Here is a 27,309-nt window from a genome sequence, read left to right on the forward strand (position 1 = left end):
TCCTCTTTTTTAACAAAAAAAACAACAAAACAAAAAAAACTTTGAACCCACTATAAAGCCCATAAATTTCCACAGTTGATAGTGAAAAAAACTGGAAGTTTCTGTTATTTAATGGTTTGTCTATTACGTATTTACTTTGGTGTAGTATGAATGGTCATGGATGAGGTCTTTATCAGTGGGCAAAGCTATAAAACATGTGAAAACACGTCCTTCTTCCCATTTTTCAAAGCTGTCCAAGATTGCTAGGCCAGATTGGAGTCTTTGGCAGGCTGATCCTGGCCCCCAGACCTTATGTTTGACACCCTTTGTCTAAAGTGTTCTGCTGTGAAACTATATGTAATTCATTGTACACAACAAATCTGTCAACGCTTTCAACTGTCACCTTTAATATCAAACGTACATGAATTTATATATTCTAAAAATGTCACTAAAAACTGAACCTTAATATGGTACAATTACACAGGTATATATTACTTTAGCTGTCTCAGTTTTCGTTGAAACCGTCTGATGTAAATCCAGAAAATATCTCACCCTAAACCGACTGATGTGGCCACAAAATTGCTTAAAGTGCTCTCTGTCTGCCTCAGTGATGGTGGAATGAAGATCAAGTGGGTGGACAACACACACGCTTTAGGGATTTTTTCCAGCGAGTCAGCAGGTGAGCGCTTTCACTGCACGATGAATGAGATGTTGGGTTTGAGGTTTAAAGCTTATGATGTGAATAAAAAAAGAAATGTGTCTTCTTACAGCACTCCATGCTCTCTCTATCTGCCACCCACTGCTGAAGGCTCGAGCACTGGCTGATGGGAGTAAAAAAGCTCAAGGCAAGGCTATCAGACGAGCAGGTGGGAGATTCATAGCAGCGATAATATGCTTGGCTGAAAAATCATCAATGGCGGGGTTTTTTTGTTGTTGTTTTTTTTAAAAATATGGTTGTTTATGTGCCTCCTTCCAGAGTTCATCCAGCCAGTGAAGGAACGTCCGAGGACAGACTGTGCTGTTGCTAGGCGGATGGTAACCAGAGCCTTGGGCATTCAGGGGCGAGGCAGAGTGCAGCGATATTGAGGAGTGCCAACATGCACTACAGGTGAACGCGCTAATAACAGCGACAGGTTAAGTTTTAGGTTCCCGCAGCTCACATGTTGGAAATATTTTTATGACACAGAAGCACTTGTTGCTTGTCAAGCATTTCATTTTATTTAAAACATAGTGCTTTCCCACATTCATCCATGCATACAAAATAAAAACAGACAGCAACTAACAAGTATCCTCGTAACATGAAGCACACTTGAATTGCCACATTTAGAATAAAAAAAAATGTACAAAACCACGAAGAGGCATTTTCACATACATGTGTGGTTGTTACAGCACTTCCACAATGTAATCAAATTCCCTGATGGTAATAATTTAACACAACTCAGACACCGATAAAGAAAGGGAGAGGATGTGCAGAACAAGAAGATGAAAATGTGTGTGCGGTGTGAATAAATTAAAAATATTTTCAGAAATGTATGTGTCAAGTATGTGAAAGGCAAAATCCTGGGAGAAGTAAGCTCTTTGCAAGATGTTGGTACATTAAGTGCTCGGAAGGTCGAATAGAAATTTTACAATTAGTCCTGGTTTCAGTTTGTTACAATGAATCCCTCTGAGAGCAGGAGTTACTTATCAGACATGCTGTATCCACAGATTGTATCTCTGCTCTGCAGAGATAATCATAGTCATGTAATGTATTATTATTAAAACTGCTCACAGTTTTGAGTCAGTAATTCCTTTAACTATTTACTGTTGAGGCAAATGTCTCTCGGTTCAGCTGCGAGGCAACAGTACAGGCTGTAGCACCAGATTAAGCACAACACTATTTTCACCCGTTCAAACAGAGCTCAGTCCAAGAGTCGTGGTCTCTCATGTCGTGATTTTTCTTTGGTTTAAAATGTTCTCCCAAACACTGGAAACTTTTACGCAGGCGGCCCTCGTTGGCATGGGTTATTTAACGAGTTACCTGGCTACAATCCTCATGGCATCTCTCCTGGTAAATAAACATCAGATCAAATCTACACTGTACTAACACTTTTTGAACATCTGAATACGGTTAATGGTTTAGTAAGCAAGCATTTCATTTTCCCATTGAGTCATTGTTTATTGTACCAGATGAGCCCGGAGCTCAACAATAATCCAGCACTGCTCCAAGGAGGCGCATCCGCCCAGGCCCCCCTCTAGTGGTTGTCAAATATTAGTCTGCACCCCCCATCCACCAATGCTGACCTGTCCTTCTCAGGTCTACCTGTGAGAAAGCTGGTTGGTCAGCAATCCAGGAAACGTTTCCTCCGTTTCTGAACTCAGTGTGCCACCTGTTAAGTCAGACAGGAAGCGGACAGTGAAGAGATTAGCAACAAAAGCCAGATGTTCTAGTTAAAGATCTCCTTATTAAACCGTTTATAAAGCTCCCGGGTAAACAGATGTTAATTAAAGACAGTAACAATTGCTTTAAAATGGATAAATGTGCACCATTTGTTCATGAACGGAGATGCAATGCGATGATAAAGTGATAGCACAGTTATTAAAAAAATCCAGTTTGTGATTTTATTTTTTTTTTACTCTAAATTAGTAAAACTTTTGTCCAAAGGCAGACTTTGTCCTTTTGTTTTCTACAAAAAGGTCCAGCAGAGGTCTGCCCTCCTTTCACGGTCCCTCTGAAGAGACTCAAAAGTGGCCATGTTTGAATCAGTGACCATGAAGAGTGATGACTGCTCACCTTCACTGATCAGCACAGCAGGCTGGCACAGTTAAGAAGAGGCCTGGGAGTTTAATGCCCTTGCTGCCATCATCATCATCCATCCTGAATGATCTTTGAGCAGGAGCTGCTGTGCTGTATTTGAAGCTGACCTCTGACCTTTGTACATTACTGCAGTGGTGCCTCTTGTTCACTGTTAGCCTGACTAATAATGAAATTATCATAGTGATTTAAGATGGGAGGCTTATTTTGATTTTATTGCATGCTGACTCAAAACTAAAATTTCTTTCAAGGGTGATTTCCTGGCAGGATTTTTTAGTTTCAGATTAATTGGAAGGATCCATGGATGGATAGATGTGTTTTTTTCTTCCCCGTTCTCGTCTTGCCCTGCTGATGCAGGTGATGAATTGGTTGTGTAATTCTACAGAAGTATTCATTCCTTTTTAACTTCATTTGACGTATCTCAGGATTTGGTCAGAGAAGTACATTGTGTATAGATAAGAGTAATGCAGATCCGCTAACAAACAGATTTCATAAATAAGATAAAACACTATTTTTTTTTTTGTTAATTGTAAGATTTTAAGTTTCCGTTTCTGTTTTAAAAAACTTTTTTTTTTTTACAGTTGTAAAAGTAATAGGTTGTTGCCTGTGTAATTAACACACAAATACTTAAAGTATAAAGTTCTTCACATTACAGGAAACTTTGGGAGGGAGCTTAGAAACGTTCAGTGTTACCTGTTCCTCTAATGTTATGTCGGCTTGTTTTAATGTCATTTTTGTCACTGATGTCTCATCAAACATCTTCTGTTTGTAAAATATCAAAATATCATTGAGAAACTGTAAAAGTTTGTATTTAGTAAAGGTTCTACATAAAAAGGGGGCTTCCTCTGAAATCATCCTCTGTGCCTGTGAGTGAATTAAATCTAAATCTATTGAGTCGTTTTGGTGCTAAAGACGATTCTGCACAATTCTGAGAAAACAGGAAAACTACAAGTTTTAATGTCATATTTTATATGACAAAAGTTTTTATTATGTAGACCTGTCCTGCATGATCCCAAAGTTAAAACTGCTCACTATGACTGCTGTGAACTGGGCACTTAAACATCACACAGATACAGTAGAACAGTTATTTTTATAAATGGTCAAAGAAGGTTAGGAGAAGGGGAGTTAGCATTTAACGCTCAGACTATTCAGGTGCAGACTCTTTGCGGCTGAAAACCTCAGTATTAAACTGAGTTTGTTTAAATGTAGACCTTTCTAAGGTACAGTCCCAAGCACCACTCAATTTTTTTTTTTTTTACTGAAGAATATTTTGTCCTTAATAGGGATGGGTAATGGCACCGGTTCTGACATAAACGGTAGTAACCAGACCGAAAAGCAGCGCACATTTCGGTGCTTTATTTTTTTCCTGAGATGTCATACACTTTGGATTCTAGCCAATCATTTTACCTTTCCAAAAATAGTAGGCGGGCCCAGGTACGTACGTTCTTTTAGAGCAGAGCTACAGATTAAAAATGCCCAAGGCGAAGCAGTCAAAGTCTGGCTGTACTTCACAGCAAAAGATGCAAACTCAGCAGCCTGCAACAAGTGCTTTAACCTCCTAAGACCCGAACTCTTCCACGGCATGCATTTGCAATTTCTCTTTGATATTTGGGCATATTGGGGCCCGATGAATATAAAAATAAAAAATTGCCAGATTTTTTTTTTTTACCTTATTTTTGTTTTTAAGAAAAATAAGAGCCACATATGAGGATAATAATTAAAAATTTTGATAGCACAGTAGCAGTATAAAGTCCTTGTAAGTGGATATCAGGCCCATGTAGAGCAAAATTGAGTGACGTCCACATATGTGGACGCCAGGTCCTAGGAGGTTAAGGTGATACTGTGCAAAGGAGGTAACACCTCGAATCTGATTAAAACCTGGCGACGCATAGCGTTTTTTTAAGCCGAGAAATGCACCGTATTTGATAGCTTGCTGCGAGACCTCACACCGTGCACATCTACTGTGGGTGTGGTGCCTGTTGTCGGACCCGGAGTTAGCAACATCCCCCAAGAACCCGAAGAGTAGAGTCCTGGCCCCTAGCCCTGCCAGTGTAGCAGAAATGATGACGGATGATGATGGCAGCAGCAGCAGCCGTTCTTTTCTGATGTTCTGATGTCTTTTCTAATGTTGTTCGTGTGTAATTTACGTTGAGTAGGCTAACCACGTTATTAAATTAATGCATGTAAGGTGAACTAGCAAACACCGTCATAGTTACATGCGGCTGTCTTCTTGTTTGATGGCAGATACTCCCTTCACCCTGGCCAAAAAGGCTAAAATGACCAAAGAAAAAGTGGAAAACAGCTAAACATGAGAGGTTTTTGGACAAAGTTTGTGTTCTCCATTCTTTAAGCACCGGTTCGAGCACCGTTTAAGCACCGGCACCGTTTCAAAAGTACCGGTTTGGCACCAGTATCGGATAAAACCTAAACGATACCCATCCCTAGTCCTTAATGCAGAGGGTAAAAAGATCCTTTTTACCTGTATGACAGTTATATGTCCATATCCGATGGCCATCGTATCGGGAGCGGCACTTCATAATGTTGTTAGTGTAATCTGATTCCGCGACCTCATAGTTTGGGTTAATTACAACCTGGAAGAAGGAAAAACAATGGTTGTTAAAGCATTTCTCTTGGCACATTTCAAGTCTTTAATTAGTTTTTATGAGAACCAAATAACACAAGTGTGAAGACCAACAATAGAATAAGATGATAATAGAATGACTGATCATGCACAAAAGAGACTGAAAGAGTTCATCCTTCATCTAAGATACTATAAATCTATGCTGTACTAAATTTGTTCTAATATAAAAGTGACTTTAACCAACTCCTGCTCATTTGGTTTAGAACCGCAATCAGAGGCTCCTTGGGCTTACAGCCAGAAACAGGCAGATGCAGAGCTGTGGAAACTGTTCGTGTCTGTTTGATCTAGCAGACTCTGCTGGCTGGAGATGAGACATCTTTCCAGCAGCAGATGTGCCGTGTGGACTACAACCAGACAACCACAGCAGACGTTTTACCTGCAAGATGTAGTCGCCGGGCTTCACATCTGTGATGTCGATCCACTGACAGTCAATGTCATGCCTGTAGGTATCCCAGCAGCCAACAGTGATGCCCTGTGCACCGAAATTTGCACACTCGTACCTCTTTTGAATTCCTGGATTAGGAAAAGGTTACAGATTCTGTGAAGAGGTCACTCAGATACAGCCCAGTAAGCTCATTCATTTCATTAATTAAACAGCGTACAATAGATTACTATTATTATTATATTTGAATGTATATTCTTCTAATATAATGAGTGTCCGTATTTACCCTCATCACAATAGGTGTCTTCAAGACAGAAGCTGGCCTTGTGGCCCTCTGCCACTTTAGTGCCGTTCAGACTCATCAAGTCATAGTGGGTGAAAACTTCCATACTGTGGTAATGCCTGGATTATAAAAAGAAAAAAAACCCCATAATTTTACACTAATATAAATATTGGTAACATTTACACTTTTCTCTAGTGGCTTTCCTGTCAGATACGTTTGGCTTCCTCTGAATTTTGACAGGAAAAACCAAAAAGTTTGCCGTTTTCACATATCTGTTCCAGATGCGTCACCTGTGACAGTCGTGCCAGACCCACGACTGAGGTGATGCCCGAGGTCTGAAGTCTGACTGGCCGTTGTTGTGGATCTGGGAGGAGAAGCGAAGAAGGCGGCGGTAGGAGCTAGGGTCAGCTTTGTCAGCACTGCCGGACAGACAACGCTCTTCATGGGCACACTGCAGAGCATACATGGGTCTGTCCTCCAGATATGTGGTCTGCTCCACAACCTGAGCATTCAGGACCAAGTCAGGGGCCGCTGTGAGCAACAAGGAATCGTGCTGATTTAGAACATGAGGGTGCACAGAAACTTCCACTGAAACTTTTATAACATTTATATTGAACAGCTACAAAACTACAAGTGTTTCATTCTTTTTAAGTGACCCAGTCACAACCCTCAGTCAGCATATACTATACCAATGTCCTCAAACTATTTTTCCATTTCCACAATAAATACTTTAGAAACATAGCTCCGAACCCATTTAAGGTTCTAAATGTATATGTTATAGTTTTCTGCATTTTCTTACTCATTGTACAAGAGACCCCAGCAGCAAAGCGTCCACCTCCTTTGGGACAGGCAACATGTTTCCCGTGATGCAGGCACTGCTCCAGAGTCAGCTCAGTTCCTGAACACCTCACCCCGCTCATCACCACAGGATCAGCTGATGAGTCTCCTTGCCAGTACCATGTTTCCTGTTATAAGGAAACAGATTATATACTACACAAAATCAAGACTTTGATGCAAAGCTTGAGACCCCTGTGTTACTGTTAAAAAGTTCAAAAACAGAGCTTGGCTATAACAAAACTCACCAGCAACATATCTAACTACAGTCCTGTATGTTTGTTTAATCTGCACAAAACCTACTGCTGCTAAGCTATGCATATACAATGGCTCACTTCTTTCTGTTAGCAGCAATCAAACAGATACAGATCAGTCTCCTCAAAGTCTTGTGGAAACCATGATCTGTATGGGAGATAGGTTTTCAACAGCAACATAATCTTATTTGTCCTCCTGTATTTAATTTTCAGACTTGCCATACCAGGTGTCCCACAAGCCAAATGTAGTCAAAGTATCTAGCACCCACACAGGGAGAGGTGTTCTCTTGTCCTCTCACGCCTGACTCAGCCTTATTACAACATTTTGCAGACCACAGGGAAAACCTTCTGTTAGGAAAACTCATACTTTCCATCATCTACCCAGGAAGTGGAGGAGTCATGAGAAGTAAATTAAGCTGAGGGATATGGATGTGGGAGTATTTGCTGGTGGGCTGAGAAGAAGGACAGACATAAAGCTGTATAGCTGTAAGCTCAGTGTCATTCTTTCCATCTGGTGGTGGGGTTTGCCTGGAGAAGCATTTAAAAGTCAGACAGGAAAGAGGCTCTAGAGGGCCAGAGGTCCTGCTCTGTGATAGCAAAGATTTAGACATCTATTACTCTTAACACGATAACCCTTACGTAATGATAACTTACAGCGTTGGGTAATAAAGGGGCATGTTATTATAATGCCTGGACAGGACTAGATGACTTGGCATAGATGGGCACACTTTAGTCAGATAGCCCCCCTGCTGCTATAAATGCACCTCCCCATGATTCACACACATACTTTCCAGAAGATTTGAAACCACAAATCCAAAGTGCCTTTAAACAGAAAAATATATTTAAAAAAAAACCCAAGGGCGGTCTGAACACATCTCTCACCTCATAATGTAAGGGGAGTCTGGGGTCTTCTTTAAAAATCAAGAAGGAAACGCAAGCAGGACAAGACTAACGCTAGGAAGTAATGCCAGTGGGTTTACTGGTGGAGCGTCCACTAAACTTCAAACAAAATAAATCAAGCTCCTTCTCACCACTTCCCTGCCCTTCTGTGCTGACTGTGTGCGTTTGATGTTTGTAAGGAAGTGATGTCTTTCTTTTGCCCTCAGGGATCAATAAAGCTCAAGCTTATTAAAGTGAGAGTTAATGGTATTCACTGACTTTGAGCATGCTGAAAGTCTGTGCTGCAAAGATAAGCTCATTTTAAAAATGATTGGATGTAAGAGGGCTTAGAGGAAGACCTTACCTGAAAAGCATTGCTGGCAAAGCCCAAGCCCAGCTGTCTGCACACTACCATGGCCTCCATAGTCCCCCAGCTGTCACTGCACACTGTGCCCCACACTAAAGACCCATTTCTCTCCCCCAGGACCTCCACACGGCCCTCATATGGGTTACGGCCGCCACTTAACCGAAGCTGAGGGAAGGGATATATACATTTAGACATCTCCCGAACTGTTACACACACATAGTTTTTTATTCTATATGGTAGACAGAGTTTACTCACTCTATTGTGGAAGCCCATGGCAGGAACATTACATTTGACTGCTGCATCTTCCTCATGGCTGCAGCCCAAAGAGTTAGGGTTGAAGTAGCACTCGGTCAGGGACTTTTCGAAACCGGAGCACTCCACCTCGTTCATGTGGACCGGTCCAATGCCTGCAAGTACACATTAGGCACATTAACAATGAGTACTGCTGTCATAAACTCACTGCTGAGGTATTCATATTGTGTACATTACAGAGAAGAAAAGCTAATTTCAGATTACTGGACAGAAGACGTGATCAATTTGGGTTACACAATGGTTTTACAAGCCTGTTTCCAAAAATGTTGGGATGAATTTACTGAAAATAGTAGATCATTGGATTTTGATCATATTTCGAAAAATATAATTTTGTATTGAAATAGATTCCAGGAAAATATTTAGTTTTTGTTGTACCTGTCCCAACCTTTTAGTGACATGTTGTGCAATGCAAAACAAAACAGACAAAGAAACAAAACAACTCTTGGGAAATCACGACTAATGATGTTAATTAGCAACATGACTAAAATAAGTCCCCGGTCTGTGAAAGACCGCAGGACTTAGTATCATTAAAAAGCACTCTGGGGAGATGTCTGTTTGTATGGGGCAAGGCCAAAAACCAATATTAAATGTCTGTGTTCTTTGGACCGTTAACATTAAAAACAGACCCAGTTTTATAGTGGAAATCACTGAATGGCCTCAGAAACATTTCTGAAAGACAATGTGAGCAAATCCAGTGTTTAGATGGCACTTCAAATGCAAGTTTAAACTCTACCAGGCAAGGAAAGAACTTGAAGAAGATCCAGAATCGCTGTCCAAGTCCAAACTCATTTCAAATGGACTGAGATCAAGTGGAAAACTGTCCTGTGGGCAAACTAAAAACAACTGAAAAAGGAAAGGCCACCATCCGTAATGGTCTTGTGAAACCTTATTGCACTTCTATGAAGGCTCCATGAATGCTAAACAACACTTAAAGTTTATGGAGCAATGTTTGCTGACATTCACATCTTTTTCAGAGTTCTTCAATATTTTAGCAAGACAATGAAGATGTATTATGACATGTCCCTACAGAAAGATGAGTCCAGGTGCTAAATTTCAGTTTCGACATGTAACCTGATGGAAACGATAAAGGAGGCCTGAACTTGTTCAAACCTGTGATGCAACACAGTGATAAACATGCCTCTATTGTTTTTTTTTTTTTTAACATTTTGCTGGTATGTAATTTAAAATAATAATATTTTTTAAAAAAGCAATAAAATTCTCAAGTGAAATAGTTGACATGTTTTCTTTGCACTTCTTTCAGTTTAAATTGCATTCTGCTTTTATCTACATTTTAAACGGCATCATAACTTTTTGGAACTAGAGCCGCAGGAAACACAAGCTTTTACTGCCAACTACTACAGACTAAAACAGCAGCTGTCTTACCTACCAGAGTGTTTTGTCTGTCCAAAGACATGTACTTTCCCTACAATTATACTGCAAAGGAAACAAGCAGTCGCCTATGTCAAATGAAAATGAGACACGTAGGGCCTGTAAAAAATACAAATTCTCTCTCCATGTGGTGCAGTTTCCACAATAACATGCGAGTGCTAACTTTATGCTGCTAGTCTTCCCGTGAGATTGAGCAGGAATGTGATACAAGCTTGCAAAACAGTGACAGGGAGCCAATGGAGAGGTATAAATTTAGTGGAACAGCAGGAACACAGCGCCGTTGTAACCAAGCAGCCAATATGAAGGTTTGACAAATGACTATAATCCGTGAAATCTATTTTATAATAACATGCATTAAAAAAATTACAAAACATACATTTAGAAATTATTAAACCCATCAATGCATAACACAAAATTGCTACACAAAGAGTGAAATCCTCTACCAGCTGAAAAAAGTAAATATGACATCCAGAAATTCTTCCTTTCATCTAGTTCCTTCAATACAGTAGAATAAATCAGGAAATCTACCAACATGCTTGTTTAGTCCACTTCATTGACTTCTGAAAACAAACACAACAAGGTATTTCAAGAGTGTGTAGCGCCATCTTTGGATCCAGTGGTCAGCTCATAAAAAAAAGAAGAAAAAAACCCCGATCCGTCACATAACCTCGTTTATTCTCCAACAAAGAATTCCTTTCTGAAACCCATAAAAGCTGTTCTCTGTACTGGAACATTTTGTGCACGTTTCTGTTTTGCTATGAGAATCAGGCAGAGAAAAAGGCAACTGTTCCAGTGAACATGTGATTCTCATAAGGCTGTGGTATATTTCATTTCACAGAATCAGGTCTTGGGTCAATGTATAAACATGAATGTGCTGCTCCATACATTCCCTAACGCCTTGATGTGCTGACTTAAGGTCTAGACTGACTGAGGTGAGAAAAAAAACAGACTGTGATACAGAAGTCAGATTTAAGGTGGAAGGTCTCCAGTCCTGAGTCCCACACCTTTCATTTTCACAGCTGGGAATGAGGTCTGGTCAGGCTGTATTTGGGCTCTTGCTGAGTAATACCATTTTAAATATAAAATGTTAATGAAGATAAAAACAAACTTTAAAAAAAAAAGTATTTTATACCTACAACTATAGCTGTGTACCACCATATGCATCAATTATATGCTAGTGACAAATCTGTGAGTACCTTGTCCCATTCGGGCGCCAGTCAGGGCCTCTTTGGCGCTGCCGAACCCCAGCTCTCGACACACCACTGTGGCAGCGCGAATGTTCCAGTTGTCGTCGCACACTGTTCCCCACTCTCCATTCTTCAGGACTTCCACTCGCCCCTCACCTATCATGGCACCGCCTCTTAGACGTACCAGGGGTTGCTATGGAAACAGTACAATAAAAAAGCTAAAATTAGTGGATATCTTATAGAGAATGACCTTAAAGATTCTAATTGTTATTACATTTTTGAAGAAAACTAAAACAGTTTAATGGATGATTGGATGAATTCATTTATTTACTTTTTAGCTTGAAAACACTAAGAGTGAGCCTGAAAAGTTTACAAATCTAGACCTTCTTAATGATCATAGCATCCAGTGATGCAACATGATGGTTGATTGGCTATTAATACCCAGTAAATGTTGTAATCCATTACTGGACTTCTATGTGAATACTGAACTATGTAGACAAACAAGAAACGTTTGTGCGTCTTATAATGCAGTGTAAACATGCAGCAGTATGCACTATTTGTAAAGCAAACATGAAAAGCTCTAAATGGAGCTTTCATGTCTCTCTTTTAAGATAATTGAGTAACTGTGTCTAATCTAGAAGAACTACAAACATTTGCATTTTGACAAATTTCAACTACAGACAGAGACATGTGACAACATAAACAAAACCTAAGTAAAGTTATGATTTTTAAGACTTTGTATAGTGTGTTTAATCTGACTAACCTCCACCCTGTAGGCTTTTCTGAACCCGATGCTGACGCTAGGAGCAAAGACCCGTCCAGGCACACAGCTGACCACTACAGGCATGCCCTTTCCACAGGTGCTGTTGCCTTTCTGCTCTATCTCTCGGCCCAGTTTACAATCAGAAAGGTCAGCCTCGTTGCCTGTGCAGTTGATAGAGAAACCCCAGTAGTTCTTCTTTCGACGGCTGGCCAGCAATCTGAGAAAGAATCATAAAGTAAAACAAACTGTTACAACATATAATGTAACATTTTGGTTAATTTTGCATGATTTACGAACCGTATTAGAAAACACATCATATTTATTCCTCTCTTTGGTTGAAGAATGACAAATGCCAACATTTTTCCAACCACTGCTGTTATTTGATGCTAAAAGTAACAGATTTTAAACTTTTCAGGGAAAGGAACTTCATTATTGTTATGGTCCTGGGTCTTAGACTCAGTCTTTGAGGTTGCTCTGGACTCTTTGATTGTTGTATTCTTTTAGTGCATCTGACTTTGTTGTTTATAGTTCCTAATTTATGGTTTGTTGTTTGTTCTCCTCCATGTCCAGTCGTCACTGTCTCATCTCTGTGTCCTGCCCTTTTTTCCCCAGTATTTGTTTACCTCCAATTTCCAGTCATGTTCCCATGTTTTTCTCTCTGTGTTTCATCCTTGGTCTTCCCAGTCCGTCATATCTCCTTAATATCCGTTCCAGTGTCACGTTCACGTGTCTTAGTCTGAGTACGAGTGTTACTTGCTGTTTTGCTTTGATAATCTCTTGTCTCATGTGTTTGATGTTTGGTTCAGCTTCTCCTGTCTCGTTAGTTTTGCTTTTGTTTAGCTGTGTTCCCATTTGTCTCAACTCCTGTAATCACCCTCCCGTGTATTTACTGTCTGCATCGCCCCCTGCTCGTTGTCGTGTTCTCCCTTATTGTGGGTGTTACTTTCGTCTGTTTGTTAGTTTAGCTGCTGTTCAGTTTGTAGTTAGTCTGCTTGTTTGTTCCACGTTCTGGTGTCGTTCTGCTTTTGTTTTTCAGTTCAAACCTCTGTTTGCCAAGTCCTTCATTACAGGTCCACTCCCTGCCTTTAGTACACCCCAGACTATGTGATAATTATAGTCAATATTTATTCACTACTATTGCTGTGTTATGTCATACTGCTGTTTATATTTTAAAGTGTTTTGCTTGGGATTCCCACTGAATCATTAATCACTAACTGAAACAGATGCCACAAAAGTCTACTATCAACTAAGTTATGTAAAATAAAGTTTCTAAAAATGTAGTTTTATACCATTTTAGAATTGCAGGAAAAAAAGAAGCTTAAAGTTGGATTGGGAGTACTATATAGTCATGCATCACTTCTTTCATATTAAAGAACAAATAAAAGATTTCACCATTCTTTCTTACACATTAATACAATCATAAGCAGCTGTTTTATGGGGAATGGACATTTTTATTTTCTAGTGAGAGGAATTCAGCAGTCTTCTCCCTTTGCTGTGAAGCACAATGGGAGTATTCTTGTGAAAATACCTTAACATTCCTATGACCCCAAACTTGAATGGAGGTAATCAACTAGGGGTCACTGAAGAAGCCAACAAGAGTGGACCCTGAAGCAGGGGTCTTGTAAGCAGCATACCATGTAATGAAACCAGCAGGAACTTTATTTACAACTTTTTAGTCCTTAAACCTTGTTCAGAACCTTAAAATTAAATTCAAGTTGGTATGAACACGAGGGCAATACACAGTCTTTTAAAGTGATGCCAAATTTAGATTGAGAGAGTGAATCATGTGAAACCACAGCAGAATCACATGTTTTACAACCACATCAGCTTTATGATCTCAAGTAATCAACAAAGTTAAACGCTGGTTTCATGTTCCATATAGTTCCTTTGGTTGAAATGCATTACCATCAAATTAAATGATCATGATTTTCTTTGAATGAACACCACCTTCTTTGCTTTGATCTTACCAGATCATTGATATCCTTACCCAGAAACATCAATGAGAAAATCCAGTTGCAGACCTGCTCAGCAGTACTTGTAAATATATTCTCGTGTCTTTCGGGTCTTGATTTCACTGATTTTACACCGCTGTCATTCTGGGAGGCTTTAGATGCCAGCACACAGACTGGGAGAGAGATTCGCTCTTGTGATTGCTTTCTCATGTGCAGCAGCTACAAAACATCTGTATTCCGTTGTGTCAGACTGCATGTTGCCTGTGACACTTGAAAAGCTTTGTGATAAAACCACTGAGACGGAAAAGATAGAGCCAGAAGAGCCACTGTTTCATAATGTACTGCACTCATCCTGCATATGCCAAAGCTTCCTCTGGTGGTGTTTGGCTTCTTGTCAGGAATCTACAGGCCCGAGTGTGTTTATTCTAGTAGAAAATGGATGAAGGCGTGAGCGACAGCCACAGTAAACAAACCTGGTTATTATGTAACGTTTCATAACATCAGCATAGTATAGGCTAAACACTCTTAAGTAAACTAGGCAGTCATAAAGTTTTATGTTTCCTGCCAGAAAATATGATATAGTTTATAAATGGATTGTTTAGCCTATAAGAATGTCTGGTTTGATGTTTTACACCAGTGTGAAATTGAAAGGATTCATATGTAGCGCCGCGATAACCTGCGCTGTATTTAGCTGGACTAAATGTTAAATGTTTAACTCAGGTGAAGTTTTTTCATTACATCTAGGTGAAATTGTTTAAACCCTAATGGTGACCCCAGCAACATTACTCACTTGTAGGGTCTGGTATTGAAGCGTTTCTCCCCAGGGAAGCCCTGCATGCCACAGATGACCCTGCTATTCTTCTGGTTCCAATCCTCGTTGCAGATCTGCCTCCACTTGCCTCCGTCTTTTACCTCCAGAAAGCCCTCAGTAATGGGAATCCTTTTTCTGTGAGAATATGTGGCCCTGATCCTCACCTCTTCCACCTGTACCGTCAAGCCCTGACAAACAGAACAGAGATAATGTTTCATGCTCTCCTGTTTATAACACATGTAAAAAAACAGACAGACAGAGTATCATACTTTTAGTCCAATGGAAAAAACTGACCTCTGACTACAGTATGACTTTTTATTCAATTGAATATTGCAAGTTTTCCAGAATTTCTAATAAATTTGTAACAGATGGCTGTGGTCTATTGTAGATGGATAGGGGTGGGCAATTACTTTTCCCAATAGGCCACAAAAAACAAACAAAAAAAACAAAACAAGAAAGAGTAGACGTAACAATTTGGCTCTAATTGTGGCCCCTTGGGAACATTAATTGGCCAGACTTGGATTCGCACATATTGGCAAGCTTAGCTTATATTTTCTATTTATTATGTAAAGTTTCCATCAACTTGCATAATGATATTTTTTGCATAAGCCTCTTCACCACCCCACCATCAAGAGTGAATTCTGTTTCACTGACACACAGACAATGAGGAGAAAAGCTAGTGTCTCTGCAAATGCACCATAATGTTAAGGTTTAAGTTAAACTCAGACCAACAGATGGCTTTAACTCTGTCTGCTTATGGGTCTAGAAGTGGAGTCAAGTCCCCCCCTGACATGAGAAATGGATCAGGTATTAGCAATTATTCAAAACATCACAAGGCTCTGAGATCCCTGTCAACAGAATGACTTGTGTGAGGCACACACTGCACTTCACAGTTTTGTCAAAACTGGCAAACAGTGTTTGGATTTCCTCAGAAAAAGCGCTGAAAGGGAATAGTTCATACGTGACAAGCTGCTGGGTCTTATATCAATGTCACTATTCTCTGTCAGGAGCAAAGATGAAACAAGCAGAGCACAAAGGGATACATACAAGTCTTTTCCCTTTGGCCAAATCTGGAAGGAATGTAGGTCAAATGTATTTTTAAAAGACCTCACATCTCATATCTCATAAGATATGAACATACTTGCGTGCGATACAAAGCAAGTATGACTGCAGAAGTATCAGAAAATAGGAAGCAGTGAAACAAAAAGTTTAAAATCCATGTAATCCATGACATTTTGTAAAATTCAATTTTAAGCAAGTTAAGGCTAAAGACAGAAGATAGGGTGAGCGAAGACACTGAGGAGCTTCCGGTTGGAGATTGTGCAGAATAGCTCAAAGCTATCTAGTGAGGGCTATAAATGCCGGTCAGAGTGAAGGCCACCGGTGCTCACAATTAGCATCATGTGTGCTGATACAGCAAAGAATGGTACCCTTTGACCTAAGGGCTTTAGCAACTACCTAATAACTCTGCCTTCCTTCATTTCTCTCCATGAGCCAAGTGCTGCCGTTTGTTACTGACTGAGTGTGAAGTTGCACTGAGGGTGCCAAAAAGAGCCAAAACTCTGAGCTGCTCTGTGGTATGCTGAACTCAGTAATTTTATAACAGCCAGTTTCTTCAACATTGAAAAACCCCAACATTCAGGCATGTCTCCCAGAATATCAAATGTTTGCCCACAGGGTGGTTTCCTGAGATGGCGTCAGCCTGAGGGAATGTTCAAGGCTTCAGGGTCTTGCAGGGAAGGAGGAGCCTCCACTAACACTGCTTCAGCAGTGACCCTGGTCCTCCCCCTGACCGCAGTGGTTAGAGCGGGTAAAAACCACTCTTTCATGAGAAGATTCCTGCTGGCCATAGCATGACAGAGTGTTTTCCGTGTCTAGCAGGGGAAGGTGAGGAGACATGACTATGATCACGCAGCTGGCTCTCTCCAATTAAAATGTAATCATAGGATTTTAGATTGTTTTTTAATTCATAATAAACAAAGAAAATAAAAGAACGTGCCACAACAAAAACAAAAAAGACCAAATTCAATAAATAAATAGCTAAATAAATAAATAGTAAGAAAAATCACTCAGATATGAGGTTATTAAGACACATCTGACCATTGTTGCATTTGGCTCAGAGGCAGGAAACTGGCCTTCTGAAAGTGTGAGCTGAAGAGAAAAGGACAGATATGCACAGCTGGGATCAGTCTGGGCGTCCCCCTAACTTAGCATAATTCTGTTTGGCCTAGGCCCAACTCGATACACTGGCCACATTTGAGCACTTTTTCAAAGAAAGTCAGAAAAAAAAAATCCAGCTCCTGTGTTGGAATAAGACAAACTGTTATAAGTTACACAGCTACAAAAATGCATTATCCCTCTACAATAGAAGAAAATACAGAATCACTAAAATATACAGAATGAACTACTTTAATACAAGCAGTTAGGTGAGAAGATCAATACCACTGGTGTGGTAAATATGAGGATGTTGCCAGCAGTCAGTTCAAAGCCTACAGCCAGTTTTGGCTCTGTTTAAGAGCATAGTTTGTATCTAACTAAGAACACGATGTGCTTCAGAGATTGGCAGATTTTTTTAAAGAACTGTAGATGATTTTGTTTGTTTCCATTAGTTTTCTCAAACTTTTCACTTTTCTGTAATTTTTATGTAATTCTTTCCAGAAAATCAAAGAAAAACAGGAAACAACAACAATGAAGAAAACAAATAAGTATACTTCCTAAAGTGTCAACATATTCCTGAAGTGCTCAGTAGGATTTATATGTTGATTTCATCTGAATCAGTGTGACGTGACAAATAGACCAGTCCAAATAGGTACTGGGTGACAGCTTTTCCTCCTACAGATTACATTGAGGTTAATACTCAGTCGAGGATTTCTACAAGGTTACCTCATCTCATTTCCCAACTTCCTGTAATGATTTACTCATTCTACAGCTTTTTTTAATCCAAAAATATTAATTCATATAGGGTTTTTTGGCTTGTAAGTAACAACTGAAAAAAGTAAACATCCCTCCTTCAGATCTATTCGGTGCTAGTCTGTGAAGTGAGCTCTGTCCATTACTGAACTATTTCCAGCTGGGGAGCAGACTTGTTTTTCTGACTGGGTCCCCCCTCAGAATGTAAATGTGTGGACATGAGCCTGTGGTCTAGCCGGTGACTAATGCTTCCACTACTGTGCACTTCTTCCACTTTAATCAGCTTTCCAGCCACTGCTGCACGTTCATCTACACGTGCCCAACTTACCCCCGCCTGCCCCACCCAACGGTACACAGCAAGTATGAATGCTAATCAGCCAAAGTTTAGTTGAAAAAGCAAAAGAACAGTACGGCTCTTTGAAATGACTTTTACATCTGCCCCACCTAACTTTCTGCCTCACTGGCCCCCCTTCTGCCCTTCTGACTATAGCGAGGGTGTGTGTGTGGGGAAAGAAAGAGAGTGAGTTTCAGTGGTCACTGCATCTGGAATACCTATTAGAGTACACTTCTCCCACTGCGATAGGAAAAAAGAACAACTCCCCCCCAATCTCAGAAGCAACACACATGTTTACAGGTGTCTGTGCTGAATATAAAATATAGGAAATGAAACACAAGCATTTGATTAACTGCTGAACTATACTAATAAACTCCAGTCAAAGTGCTTTAATATAATAAAAAAACATTCAGTAGCAAACACATTTACTTGCTATCTTTGACAGAGTCAAATCAGAAGAGCTGATCCACTCTGTGTGTTTTCACTAAATGAATCTACAGCTGGCAAGTTTATCTTAGAATAAACACTCTTTCACAACTGTTTCACAACTTCTTTCAGAACAATCTCATTTGTGTAAACTTTACAAAACAGACACTTAGATTGTGTTACATTTAAAGGAGAGGCTCACACGAGTCAGCGAAATGTGCACGTGAAGTACAAGAATAAATAATAAAAATCAGAACTTGGGCGCTGTGCAACCCAGAACTGAAATGAGGCTCCAGCTGCTGAACATGTGTTAAATGTCTTGCACAGTTCTATCTGCAAGAGAGAGACTGACTTCAGCCTTCTGACAGGCATCGACCTTTTCTCCCGTTGATCACTCATCTCCTCAAAAGCCTCTGCTATACATCATCCTGAATAGGCTTATCCTGCTTTGGCTCAGGTTTCCTTCTTTTTGTCATACAGCACACTGTGTGAATAACTGAAATTCTCATGAGCCAGCCCCATCTCATCCGATAGAGTGAAGTGCAACCTCTGCCCTTGTTACTTGTGTAAAGGATCGGAAGGTTTTTAAGTGCCGCATTCTGTGATTAGCAAGGCTGGGTGTTGATTCTTGATGAAAGTGTTTGTTTGAAGTAAACATGATGAATAGTATATTAGTCAGCTACAGCTGCTTTTACTCCTTCTTTTCAGGAAGAAGTTAATTTCTGCTCGCTGGACCATAGAATAGAATCTGTTTATAATCATGTTCTGCAAGCAGTGGTGTGCGATTCCTTTATGTGAAAACTACTTAGAAAAAGATACATATAAAACCAAATCCATCTTATGTACATTTGCATTGGATTTTCCTTTTTGGCAGTGAAAGTCTGCATGATTATGTAACAATTACACAAGTACACAGCAGTGCCAACTCCTTGGAAAACACAAAGTAAAGAACATCCTGCAATGACTCCTATGAATCCTTACCATGAACCTATAATTATCTTCGTATGAGACATCACGATCTGTACTGTCCCATTCCCACATAAAAACCTGAACCTGGCAAAGCTCGTGTAATCATCACTACTAACTACAGATTAAACAAAGTCTTCTGCTTGTAACCACTCTACTGTTAAAAAGATCTCTTCTGCCAGGATGTTCCATCCCTGTGTGAAACAAACACATGCTAATAGTAAACTGGCTGTGTTGGCTTATGTGCTGCATGCTAAAATAATTAATATTATAATGATTCAGTCACAGTGGAATGTTTGTTGTGTTATTGTTTCAGGAGCGTTACATAACCAGCTGAGAATGGTTGCATGGGCAAGACCTGTGGCTTGATCAGATCAGTAGCAGACTGCAGCAAAGTGGACCCGACTTCCACAAATCAGAGCTTGGGAATATTTGAGGCTAACTGAGTTTGGACTGTCAAGCTGTTTTTCAGCAAAGTTACTTGATATTTTGTAAATGCTACTTTTAGGATTTTATGTTTTTGACTGACACTGCAAAAATACTAACTGGGAAATCCATGCCAGCAGCAGGACACAGACTATTATTTGTGGTCCCAGCAGGACTTGATAGAGAGAGCCATCTTTGATAAAGTGTAACGCAATCGCAGGACTTGTTCCTCACAAAAACAATATTTTTGATGTCTGTGGCAAATTTGTGCTCTGTAGAGACTCACTACTTAATTTTATAAATCAAGACATTGCTTGCAGTGCTAGTGATGTAGTGATGCTAGTGATTCATGCTCACTTAAATTATTTAAAAATCAGCAGGCACAGCACCAACACAGTGTTTAGAAAAGGAGATGTAATGTCCTAGGAAACTCTTCACATTTCAGACGAGTGTTCATCATTTTGAAGGAAATATTCTTCATAGCATCCACATAGTTATAAAGAACACCGTGCTTCATTGGCCCTTACTTAGAATTTTCCACACTGAACACAGAATGTTAATTCATGCTGTGAATAAACAGATTTCAGGAACAGTGCTGCTCTTTGCTGGTGTCAGTTCAAGTATAGTTCAGAGGTGTAGCTACACCTTTTTCCCATTCCTCTCCCCTGTGACTTAAAAGGCTTCAGCCAAACCAAGGAAACACTTAGAGGGTGGGGGACTGAACTAAAGCAACACCCCAGAGGCCCTAAATACACAAGACACATAATAAACAAGATGTTGTGCATATATATAAAACTTATATAAATAAGAGTATTGTGAATACGGTTCAACAGTCCATAATTAAACATTTCAGTTTCACCTTTCTTCTACTTTCCCCCCTCTTACATGACTGGACTAGGCATTAACAAAACAAAGAAGGACTTAAGATGCTCTCCTCGGGCGTGTTATCGCAACTAAATCCGGTGAAAAATATAGTCCCTGTTCTGGCTGCTGTACAGAGTCCTGTAACGCAGCCAAGTCTACCACCCCACACGTAGTATGAGCAAACAATGAAACTGTACTTAGTCCAGTAGCAAAGAAAGTAAAGCACTTATTAAAGACTGCCAAATAAAACTCATCTCTATCAGTGTGGTCTTAAATAGGGAAACCTCATTATTAAAAGGAAGTTGCTTTCAGACAAGCTGCAGGAATGCTTCCCTCTAATAATCTCCCTCCCTTTCTCCTGTCACATGCACAAGCCCACACTGACTTTCCATCCAGTACTGAGGCATTTTCAGCAGCCAGGCTGGAAGGACTTCTTGGCGTCTGAGTCATCTTTGCAATCTCAGTGTGCAGAGTGGGGGTCTGGTGTGGGCAGTAATAGACTAATAGTGTCCTGACAAAGTCATTAGTATAACATGGAACAGATAGCTAAATATTTTAGCTTACTCATGGATCATTTCAGTTGCATGATGCCATAGCAGACGTGACTTCTTGCACAGATGGCCTTCCCTCAGTGTATCCTTTTAGCCATCCAAACTCTTCAAATAAGCCATTTGGAAGTTGGTGTTTACTTAGCATAATCACAATATAACACAGTGTTTGAAACATGGGGATTTAGCTGTTACTATTTTAAAATTCAAATGAAAAGTGTAAATATTTGTTCTTAGAGAGTAATTAGTTGTTACTAATCATTTAAAAAACTACGTTACACCAATAAGTAAGCGTCGTATATGCTTTAGCTTCTTAAAACTTTTTAATATTATGTTACACCTTCTTTCAACAGTTCAGCTGCTTTTAATGGTGCAAGCCGATTTCAGTTAGAAAAGGTGGAGAGATAAAAAAAACCTTGGAGCCATTTGAAGCAATAAATTATGATAAAGTTTTCTTTCATCCCAAGCCTAACCTCTGTTCCTTTATTGTGCAGAACATCAGTTCAGGTTACATGTCTGTGCTTTAACCATGTGTGCATTCTACCAGAGTGTTAGTGATACTGCAATCAAGTTACCCTAGCCTTTTTTAACATTTGTGAAAGATTTTATGCATATATGCACATATTAATTGTACTGCAATTGTACCGAATGCATGTATTTCGATTGTCAATATGTTGGTCCTACCTCCTGGCTGTTGGCCTGGTTCCGAATGAACTTGAATCCTGGAATGCGCTTCGAACTGCACACCACGCCGACATCTTCTGAATGTTTGCAGTCGGATACTCCGAAGCCATTGGACTCACAATGAGCCAGGCTCTTTTCGCTACCTGTGCAGTGGACGTTGTCTAGCCAGATACGACCTGGAACAAACGGAAACAGAGAAACACACAGATGGACGTGTGTTCAGATGCTGATTCGCTTTGCCCACGATGGCTTTTCTTGGATGGTAGTGATGACGGTGCTTTTGAAGGAATTTTATTTTTTTTTAAATAAAAAAACAAGTAGTCAGCTTATCACAGGCCAACATTATCCTGTGACAGGCTGATATGAAAATCTTTAACAGATCAGAACACAGAGAAAGATGCTTGGCGGTATTTAGAAATGGTGTCATCACATAATTAGTCCAAAAGAGCAGTCCCAACTAAATTGTCAACAATACTGTCAGCCGTGTCTGCAGCACATATAAGAGTATCGCAGTTGAGCAGACAATGGTGCACAGTCAAGATCATTTTAAGTACATCTGCCAATCGTCTTGGCTTTAATATTTTATTCACCTAATCATTAACTGTTTTTCCAACCAATTAATATACAAACAATCAATTGTAACATAATCATTATTTGTGTTAGAATATGTTGTTATACTCTGACTGTTTGCAACTATTATGTCTGCTTCATCCTGAGCCACAATTTCTCCTAACCCTGAGTTCTCACTGGCTTTCCCTAACATGTGTCTACCTCATTTTAAAAAAAAGCAAATGAAAGAATGTCTTAAATGTTATACCCTGACAGGCGTTGTAAATCATGCCCTATTGGCTTCTGTTCTAGCATGTCCACTGAAGTCTAGCCGTAGACACAGTAAACCTACTCACGTGGAGATGTGTTTGGTCTCTGACATAACCTGGTGCATTTTTTCAGCCAAAAACCTGCCTAATAAATGTTGTCATGGCTGAAGGGAATCATCTGTTGTCCAGCTGGCTGTTCTGAATCAGCCGTGAGGGAAACCACCAGCTCATTATTCTGGCAGTCTCAACATGTTGCAAGGGAACATCCTGATCATACCAAGAAAGTGACTGGATATAAATGTCACGTAGCTTCCTCCTGGCAGAGAAGTGATTACCCCTGGATCATCGTTATAATAAGAGCCAAGCGCTCTGGTTCTGGAATACAGCAGAGGGAGAACCCGCTCAGTCTCAGCACACCTTTATCTAAGCAAATACTCAGCATTGCCAGCTGTTTTAAGCCTAGACTGCATTGGTAGGAACATCATTTGCAGGCCTTATGGGGATTTAACAAGCACTGAAAAAAACAGAGAGGACAGTCTACATGGAGCCATAAATGTATAAATTAAGCCTTTATTGGCACTTTATGTCAATATCATAGCCAAAGAGCTCAAAACAAACCTAAAGGGACCTGCATAAAATGGATTAGATGGATTTTGTAGCTAATCAAATTATAGCCCAAAACTTTGTAACATTTGCACATTTTCTTTTTTTCCTTTTTTTTGGGGGGGGGACACTGGGATTGCAAACAGCATTTGTGCAACAGCAGCTGGGGATATGATTTGCATCCTTGCAGGAAAAACGCTCATCCAAGTAGGATGTCCTTATAACTGTTCTGCTGTTATGTCTTCAATTGGAAACATTTGGTGGTTGCTTTCAACAGCGCATTAGTCATCACGATGGGAAATTTGAAATCCTCTTGATCACTTTTATAGCCATCTGTCTCCACCAACAACATAAAAAACAGATAAAGCTAGTTTCCATATACACACACATGAAGACATGTCTTTTCAAAGTGATTCCACTACAAATTTGACATCCACTCAGGAAAACAGGGACCCCCTTCTCTCTTCGACCAACAGAAAGATCATTTTATTTCAGATTGTGCAACTTTTTATATTAGTGCAAAATATAATTTGCAGCTTTCCTATTCATAACTGCCATTTCATTGAGTTTGTGAAACATTTGAGGGGCACACCCTTCCCAAAGCCAAGTCCCAGAGGATATCATCTGTATATACCGAACCGCTGCTAAAATTGAGCGCAAACAACTGCTTCACACAGGATGCACACACAGCTATATAGTACAAACTACTTGCTAAATGCTTCCTATAAAACACTATAGGTATATAATAGTATATGCATAAAGCTGCAAGAAACTTGAATTGAAATTTCCATAATGACAGCAATGCCGTGAAAAGTTAACCTAACTTTTGAAGTGGCTCACTGAGTGAAGAAATGCTTTGGCAGCTCTAAATGAACTCTTTAATAAGAGTTCATTTAGCGCTACCAACATACATTCACCACCAGCAGCCAGCAGCTAACACCTTTACAGAGCTGGGAATCTTGTTAGTATTTTTACTGCCATGGTGGAAATCATAAGATACAAAAAGCTATAAAAGAGGAGATGAGATTACGTCTGTGCATGTGTCTGGTTAACGCTCCAAATCTTTCCAGTCTTTCCTTCTTCCAGTGCTCTGAACTGATTGGTGTGTCTCAGTTCTCCTCTGATGGGAAAACCAGTACCTCAGGGTATAAGCATTTAGACAAGGGGAAACCTGTCTTTAATGGAAATTATGAAACTGCATGTAGTGATAGGTTATTTCTGAGTAGATGTGGTTGAGTAGCTGAGGGATGCTCACATTATTCCACTATAACTTGCACCTCACTTTCTGCACCAACCTGAAGTCCAACTTTGGAGGGTTTTGATTAGATGAAGTTGTAGGTGGTTGTCCTGGTGACTAACACACACATCTCATTAACTTAGTGCGTTTTTTTCCTTACCTTCCCCTTTTCCGTACTTGGCTGAGGGCGACCAGGACTCGGCACCCGTGAAGCCCAGCTCTCTGCATACCACTTGGGCAGCATAGATGGAGAAGTCATCATCGCACACCGTCCCCCACTCTCCATTGTAAAAAACTTCTACCCGACCTTCGTAGTGTTTCTTCTTCTCCCCGGCTAGACGTAGCTGGATCACAGGCTGGTTAGAGTCTGACTGGGCGCTGGACGCCACCAGCAAGGTGTAAAGGAGAAAGCAGAAAACAGCCAGGCGCATCATGATGCAGAATGATGCGGAAAAGATGAATACTCTAAAGAGAGATACAAAGAGACAAAGAACTGTGACCATCAGCTGTATAACACTGCAATAAAGTGTGTTTTTGGCATTTTTATAAGTGGCATTTCCCAATTCCAAGGATTTAACCTGGATGGAGAGCTATCTGAAGACAGGCTGAGGAAGACAGTCATTTGTGGCATGTGGTAGTCCAGTTTAAAATTTGAGAGTAAGCGGTATCTGTATAAAATGCTAAGCTTGGTTTGGCTCTCATATCAAGCTTCAAGAGAACTGACACTAGGAACTTTGCAACCACAAGTATAGAAAAAAATGACCACAATTTCACAGTATATTAAGCAAACGTATGGACACGACTGCCAAAAAAAAGGAAATTTGGGGAAAATCTGGGAAAGAACATAGGTTAGGTGGCAAGAATTTCTCTCTCCATTGTCTGACAGCCTAATGGAGAGCAAATGTGGGCTCCACCAGGGAGGGGGCTGCCCGTCTTATTTATCTGCTGATCTGCGCCTGGAGGCCGAGGTAAACTCTCTGAACCTGTATTCACAAAGAAAGTTGACTCCATGTGCATCATTATTTCATGGCAAACCATGAACGTGTCAGTGTTGGGACAATGAGCCCTAAGGGAGTAAAGGGAGGGATGGAGGAGAGGGAACGTAAGGACACCTTCAGATGATCCTGTTTGGAATAGCAAGAGAGGAGATTTGGGAGGGGAGAGGGGGGGGGGATTCCTGGGTTGACGTCATGGTAACCAAACAAACTTCAGACTTGAAAAACCTCCTCTGGGGTACAGAGCCTATAAATTATCAGACTGTGTAGGATATGTTTTGCGATACGGAAACATCTGGTCAATCTCCCCGTGAAATGAACACAGAGGTTCAGTTTGAGTGTGGAGACGCTTTAATTTGGCTTTTCAGTATTCAGTCTTGTACCTAATAAAACCCAGGGAGTGAAAAAGTGCACTGTAATGGTTTTAAATCAGTCAGTCAGTCAGAGTCTGAGTGAATTTCAGAACAGCTGTGCGTGCACAAACTATACTCCAACCAGCACATGTACAATTATGGTGTATTTAAAATGGTAAATGGCCTGTATTTGTATAGCGCTTTACTATACTCATGGAATTTTTGTTTATAACAAAATTTAATACAAAATCCATGAGTAAACAATACTTCTAAATAAATACTTCTGCATATTGCATGTCATAGGCAACACTTCTGTAGACACACCCATATGTTACAGAAGAATCTAATCTTAACAGTTATAACTTGTGGTTCCAGAAAGGTTGTGAATGGACCTTTTTACAACATATGCTGTTGCATGCAAAGCTTAAAACGTGTAGTTGCAAAGAAACAATAGGATCAAACAATAATTAAATACTGCTTGCCCTTTAAAATGGGAATTCTCAAATCCGACATACTTTTATTGCTTTTTCAGGTAAAATCAGGGCTCTTGTGCTGTCTGTTGTTCATCTGAATTAGTCACCGATAAAGAGATATTAAGCCCTGACCAGAGTGAAGAAAGATCGACTACAAAATCGGTAGGTGTTGAAGGGTCCTTAGCACAGCTGTCTACTGTCATCACCAGAGTTAGCATGCATGATAAAAGTTTGTTACTAGCAGGACTGTAGTTCGTGTTCTGATACAGCAAACCCCAGCGCGCTTCGACACATAAATAGGAAAAAAACACTTGATATAAAATACATTTCCAATGAATATAAAAGAGACAAACCATGCAAATATAAATCCTGCCAGGTTTTTAAGTTTCCCAGAGAGAAACCGTTAGGTAAAACTCAGTCTGAACAAGGTATTATATCTCAAAGTTTCACACATTCATGCACGTGCCAAACAACATCCAGTCAGCGGTCGGACAGCAGGAGGGAGGGAGGCTGTCTCCAAAGTGAAAGGACTTACTCTGATAGACGGAGGACAGTCAGCAGCTCACACTCTTTTGAGGACGCTGAGGTTTCCAACCTGTCTTAGAGGATGGCATGTGAAGCAGGGGCTCTTTGTCCCTTTAGTACTCGCCGTTTCCTCTGCTCCCCTCACAGCTGGCAGCGCGCGCCCGTCCCACTCCTCACAAACTCAGCAGCCAATGGGAGGCTGCCTCAGCATCCTAAACCCGCCCCCCTCAGACCCGATTACCGAAGTTACAAAATCTGAGGGTTGGATCTCTTTGTATCTAGAAATGAGTAATTTTTTTTACTCGTTCTGGGAGTTTTAA

The 27,309-nt window shown here is 40.2% G+C and overlaps 1 protein-coding gene and 1 long non-coding RNA gene across 2 annotated transcripts; one reads left to right on the forward strand and one right to left on the reverse strand.

The window, feature by feature from the left end:
* The first annotated feature begins 565 nt into the window (after positions 1–565).
* On the forward strand, positions 566–3,667 carry LOC120440252. Its single transcript, XR_005613107.1, has 4 exons — positions 566–658; positions 750–845; positions 956–1,087; positions 2,656–3,667. It is a non-coding gene; the product is annotated as an uncharacterized LOC120440252 (long non-coding RNA).
* loxl2a (lysyl oxidase-like 2a) lies at positions 1,150–27,141 on the reverse strand. Its single transcript, XM_031747840.2, has 14 exons — positions 27,000–27,141; positions 24,804–25,108; positions 21,986–22,161; positions 14,807–15,015; positions 12,065–12,281; positions 11,311–11,494; positions 8,669–8,820; positions 8,411–8,578; positions 6,879–7,044; positions 6,370–6,610; positions 6,083–6,198; positions 5,791–5,927; positions 5,253–5,364; positions 1,150–2,348 (listed from the first exon to the last, which is right to left on the reverse strand). The coding sequence occupies exons 2-14, from the start codon at positions 25,075–25,077 to the stop codon at positions 2,278–2,280; spliced, it is 2,223 nt and encodes a 740-aa protein (XP_031603700.1). The 5' UTR covers positions 25,078–25,108; positions 27,000–27,141; the 3' UTR covers positions 1,150–2,277.
* Positions 27,142–27,309: the final 168 nt, after the last annotated feature.

This window comes from Oreochromis aureus, linkage group 5 (assembly GCF_013358895.1).
Source record: "Oreochromis aureus strain Israel breed Guangdong linkage group 5, ZZ_aureus, whole genome shotgun sequence".
NCBI lineage: Eukaryota > Metazoa > Chordata > Actinopteri > Cichliformes > Cichlidae > Oreochromis > Oreochromis aureus.

Excerpts from the sequence above, each read along its gene's own strand:
- loxl2a (XM_031747840.2), bottom strand. The coding sequence starts at position 25,077 with ATGATGCGCCTGGCTGTTTTCTGCTTTCTCCTTTACACCTTGCTGGTG. Across the intron at positions 7,045-8,410 it reads TTGCCAGCAATGCTTTTCAG|GAAACATGGTACTGGCAAGG; the intron begins GTAAGGTCTTCC and ends TCCTTATAACAG. Across the intron at positions 2,349-5,252 it reads GACATATAACTGTCATACAG|GTGGCACACTGAGTTCAGAA; the intron begins GTAAAAAGGATC and ends CTGACTTAACAG.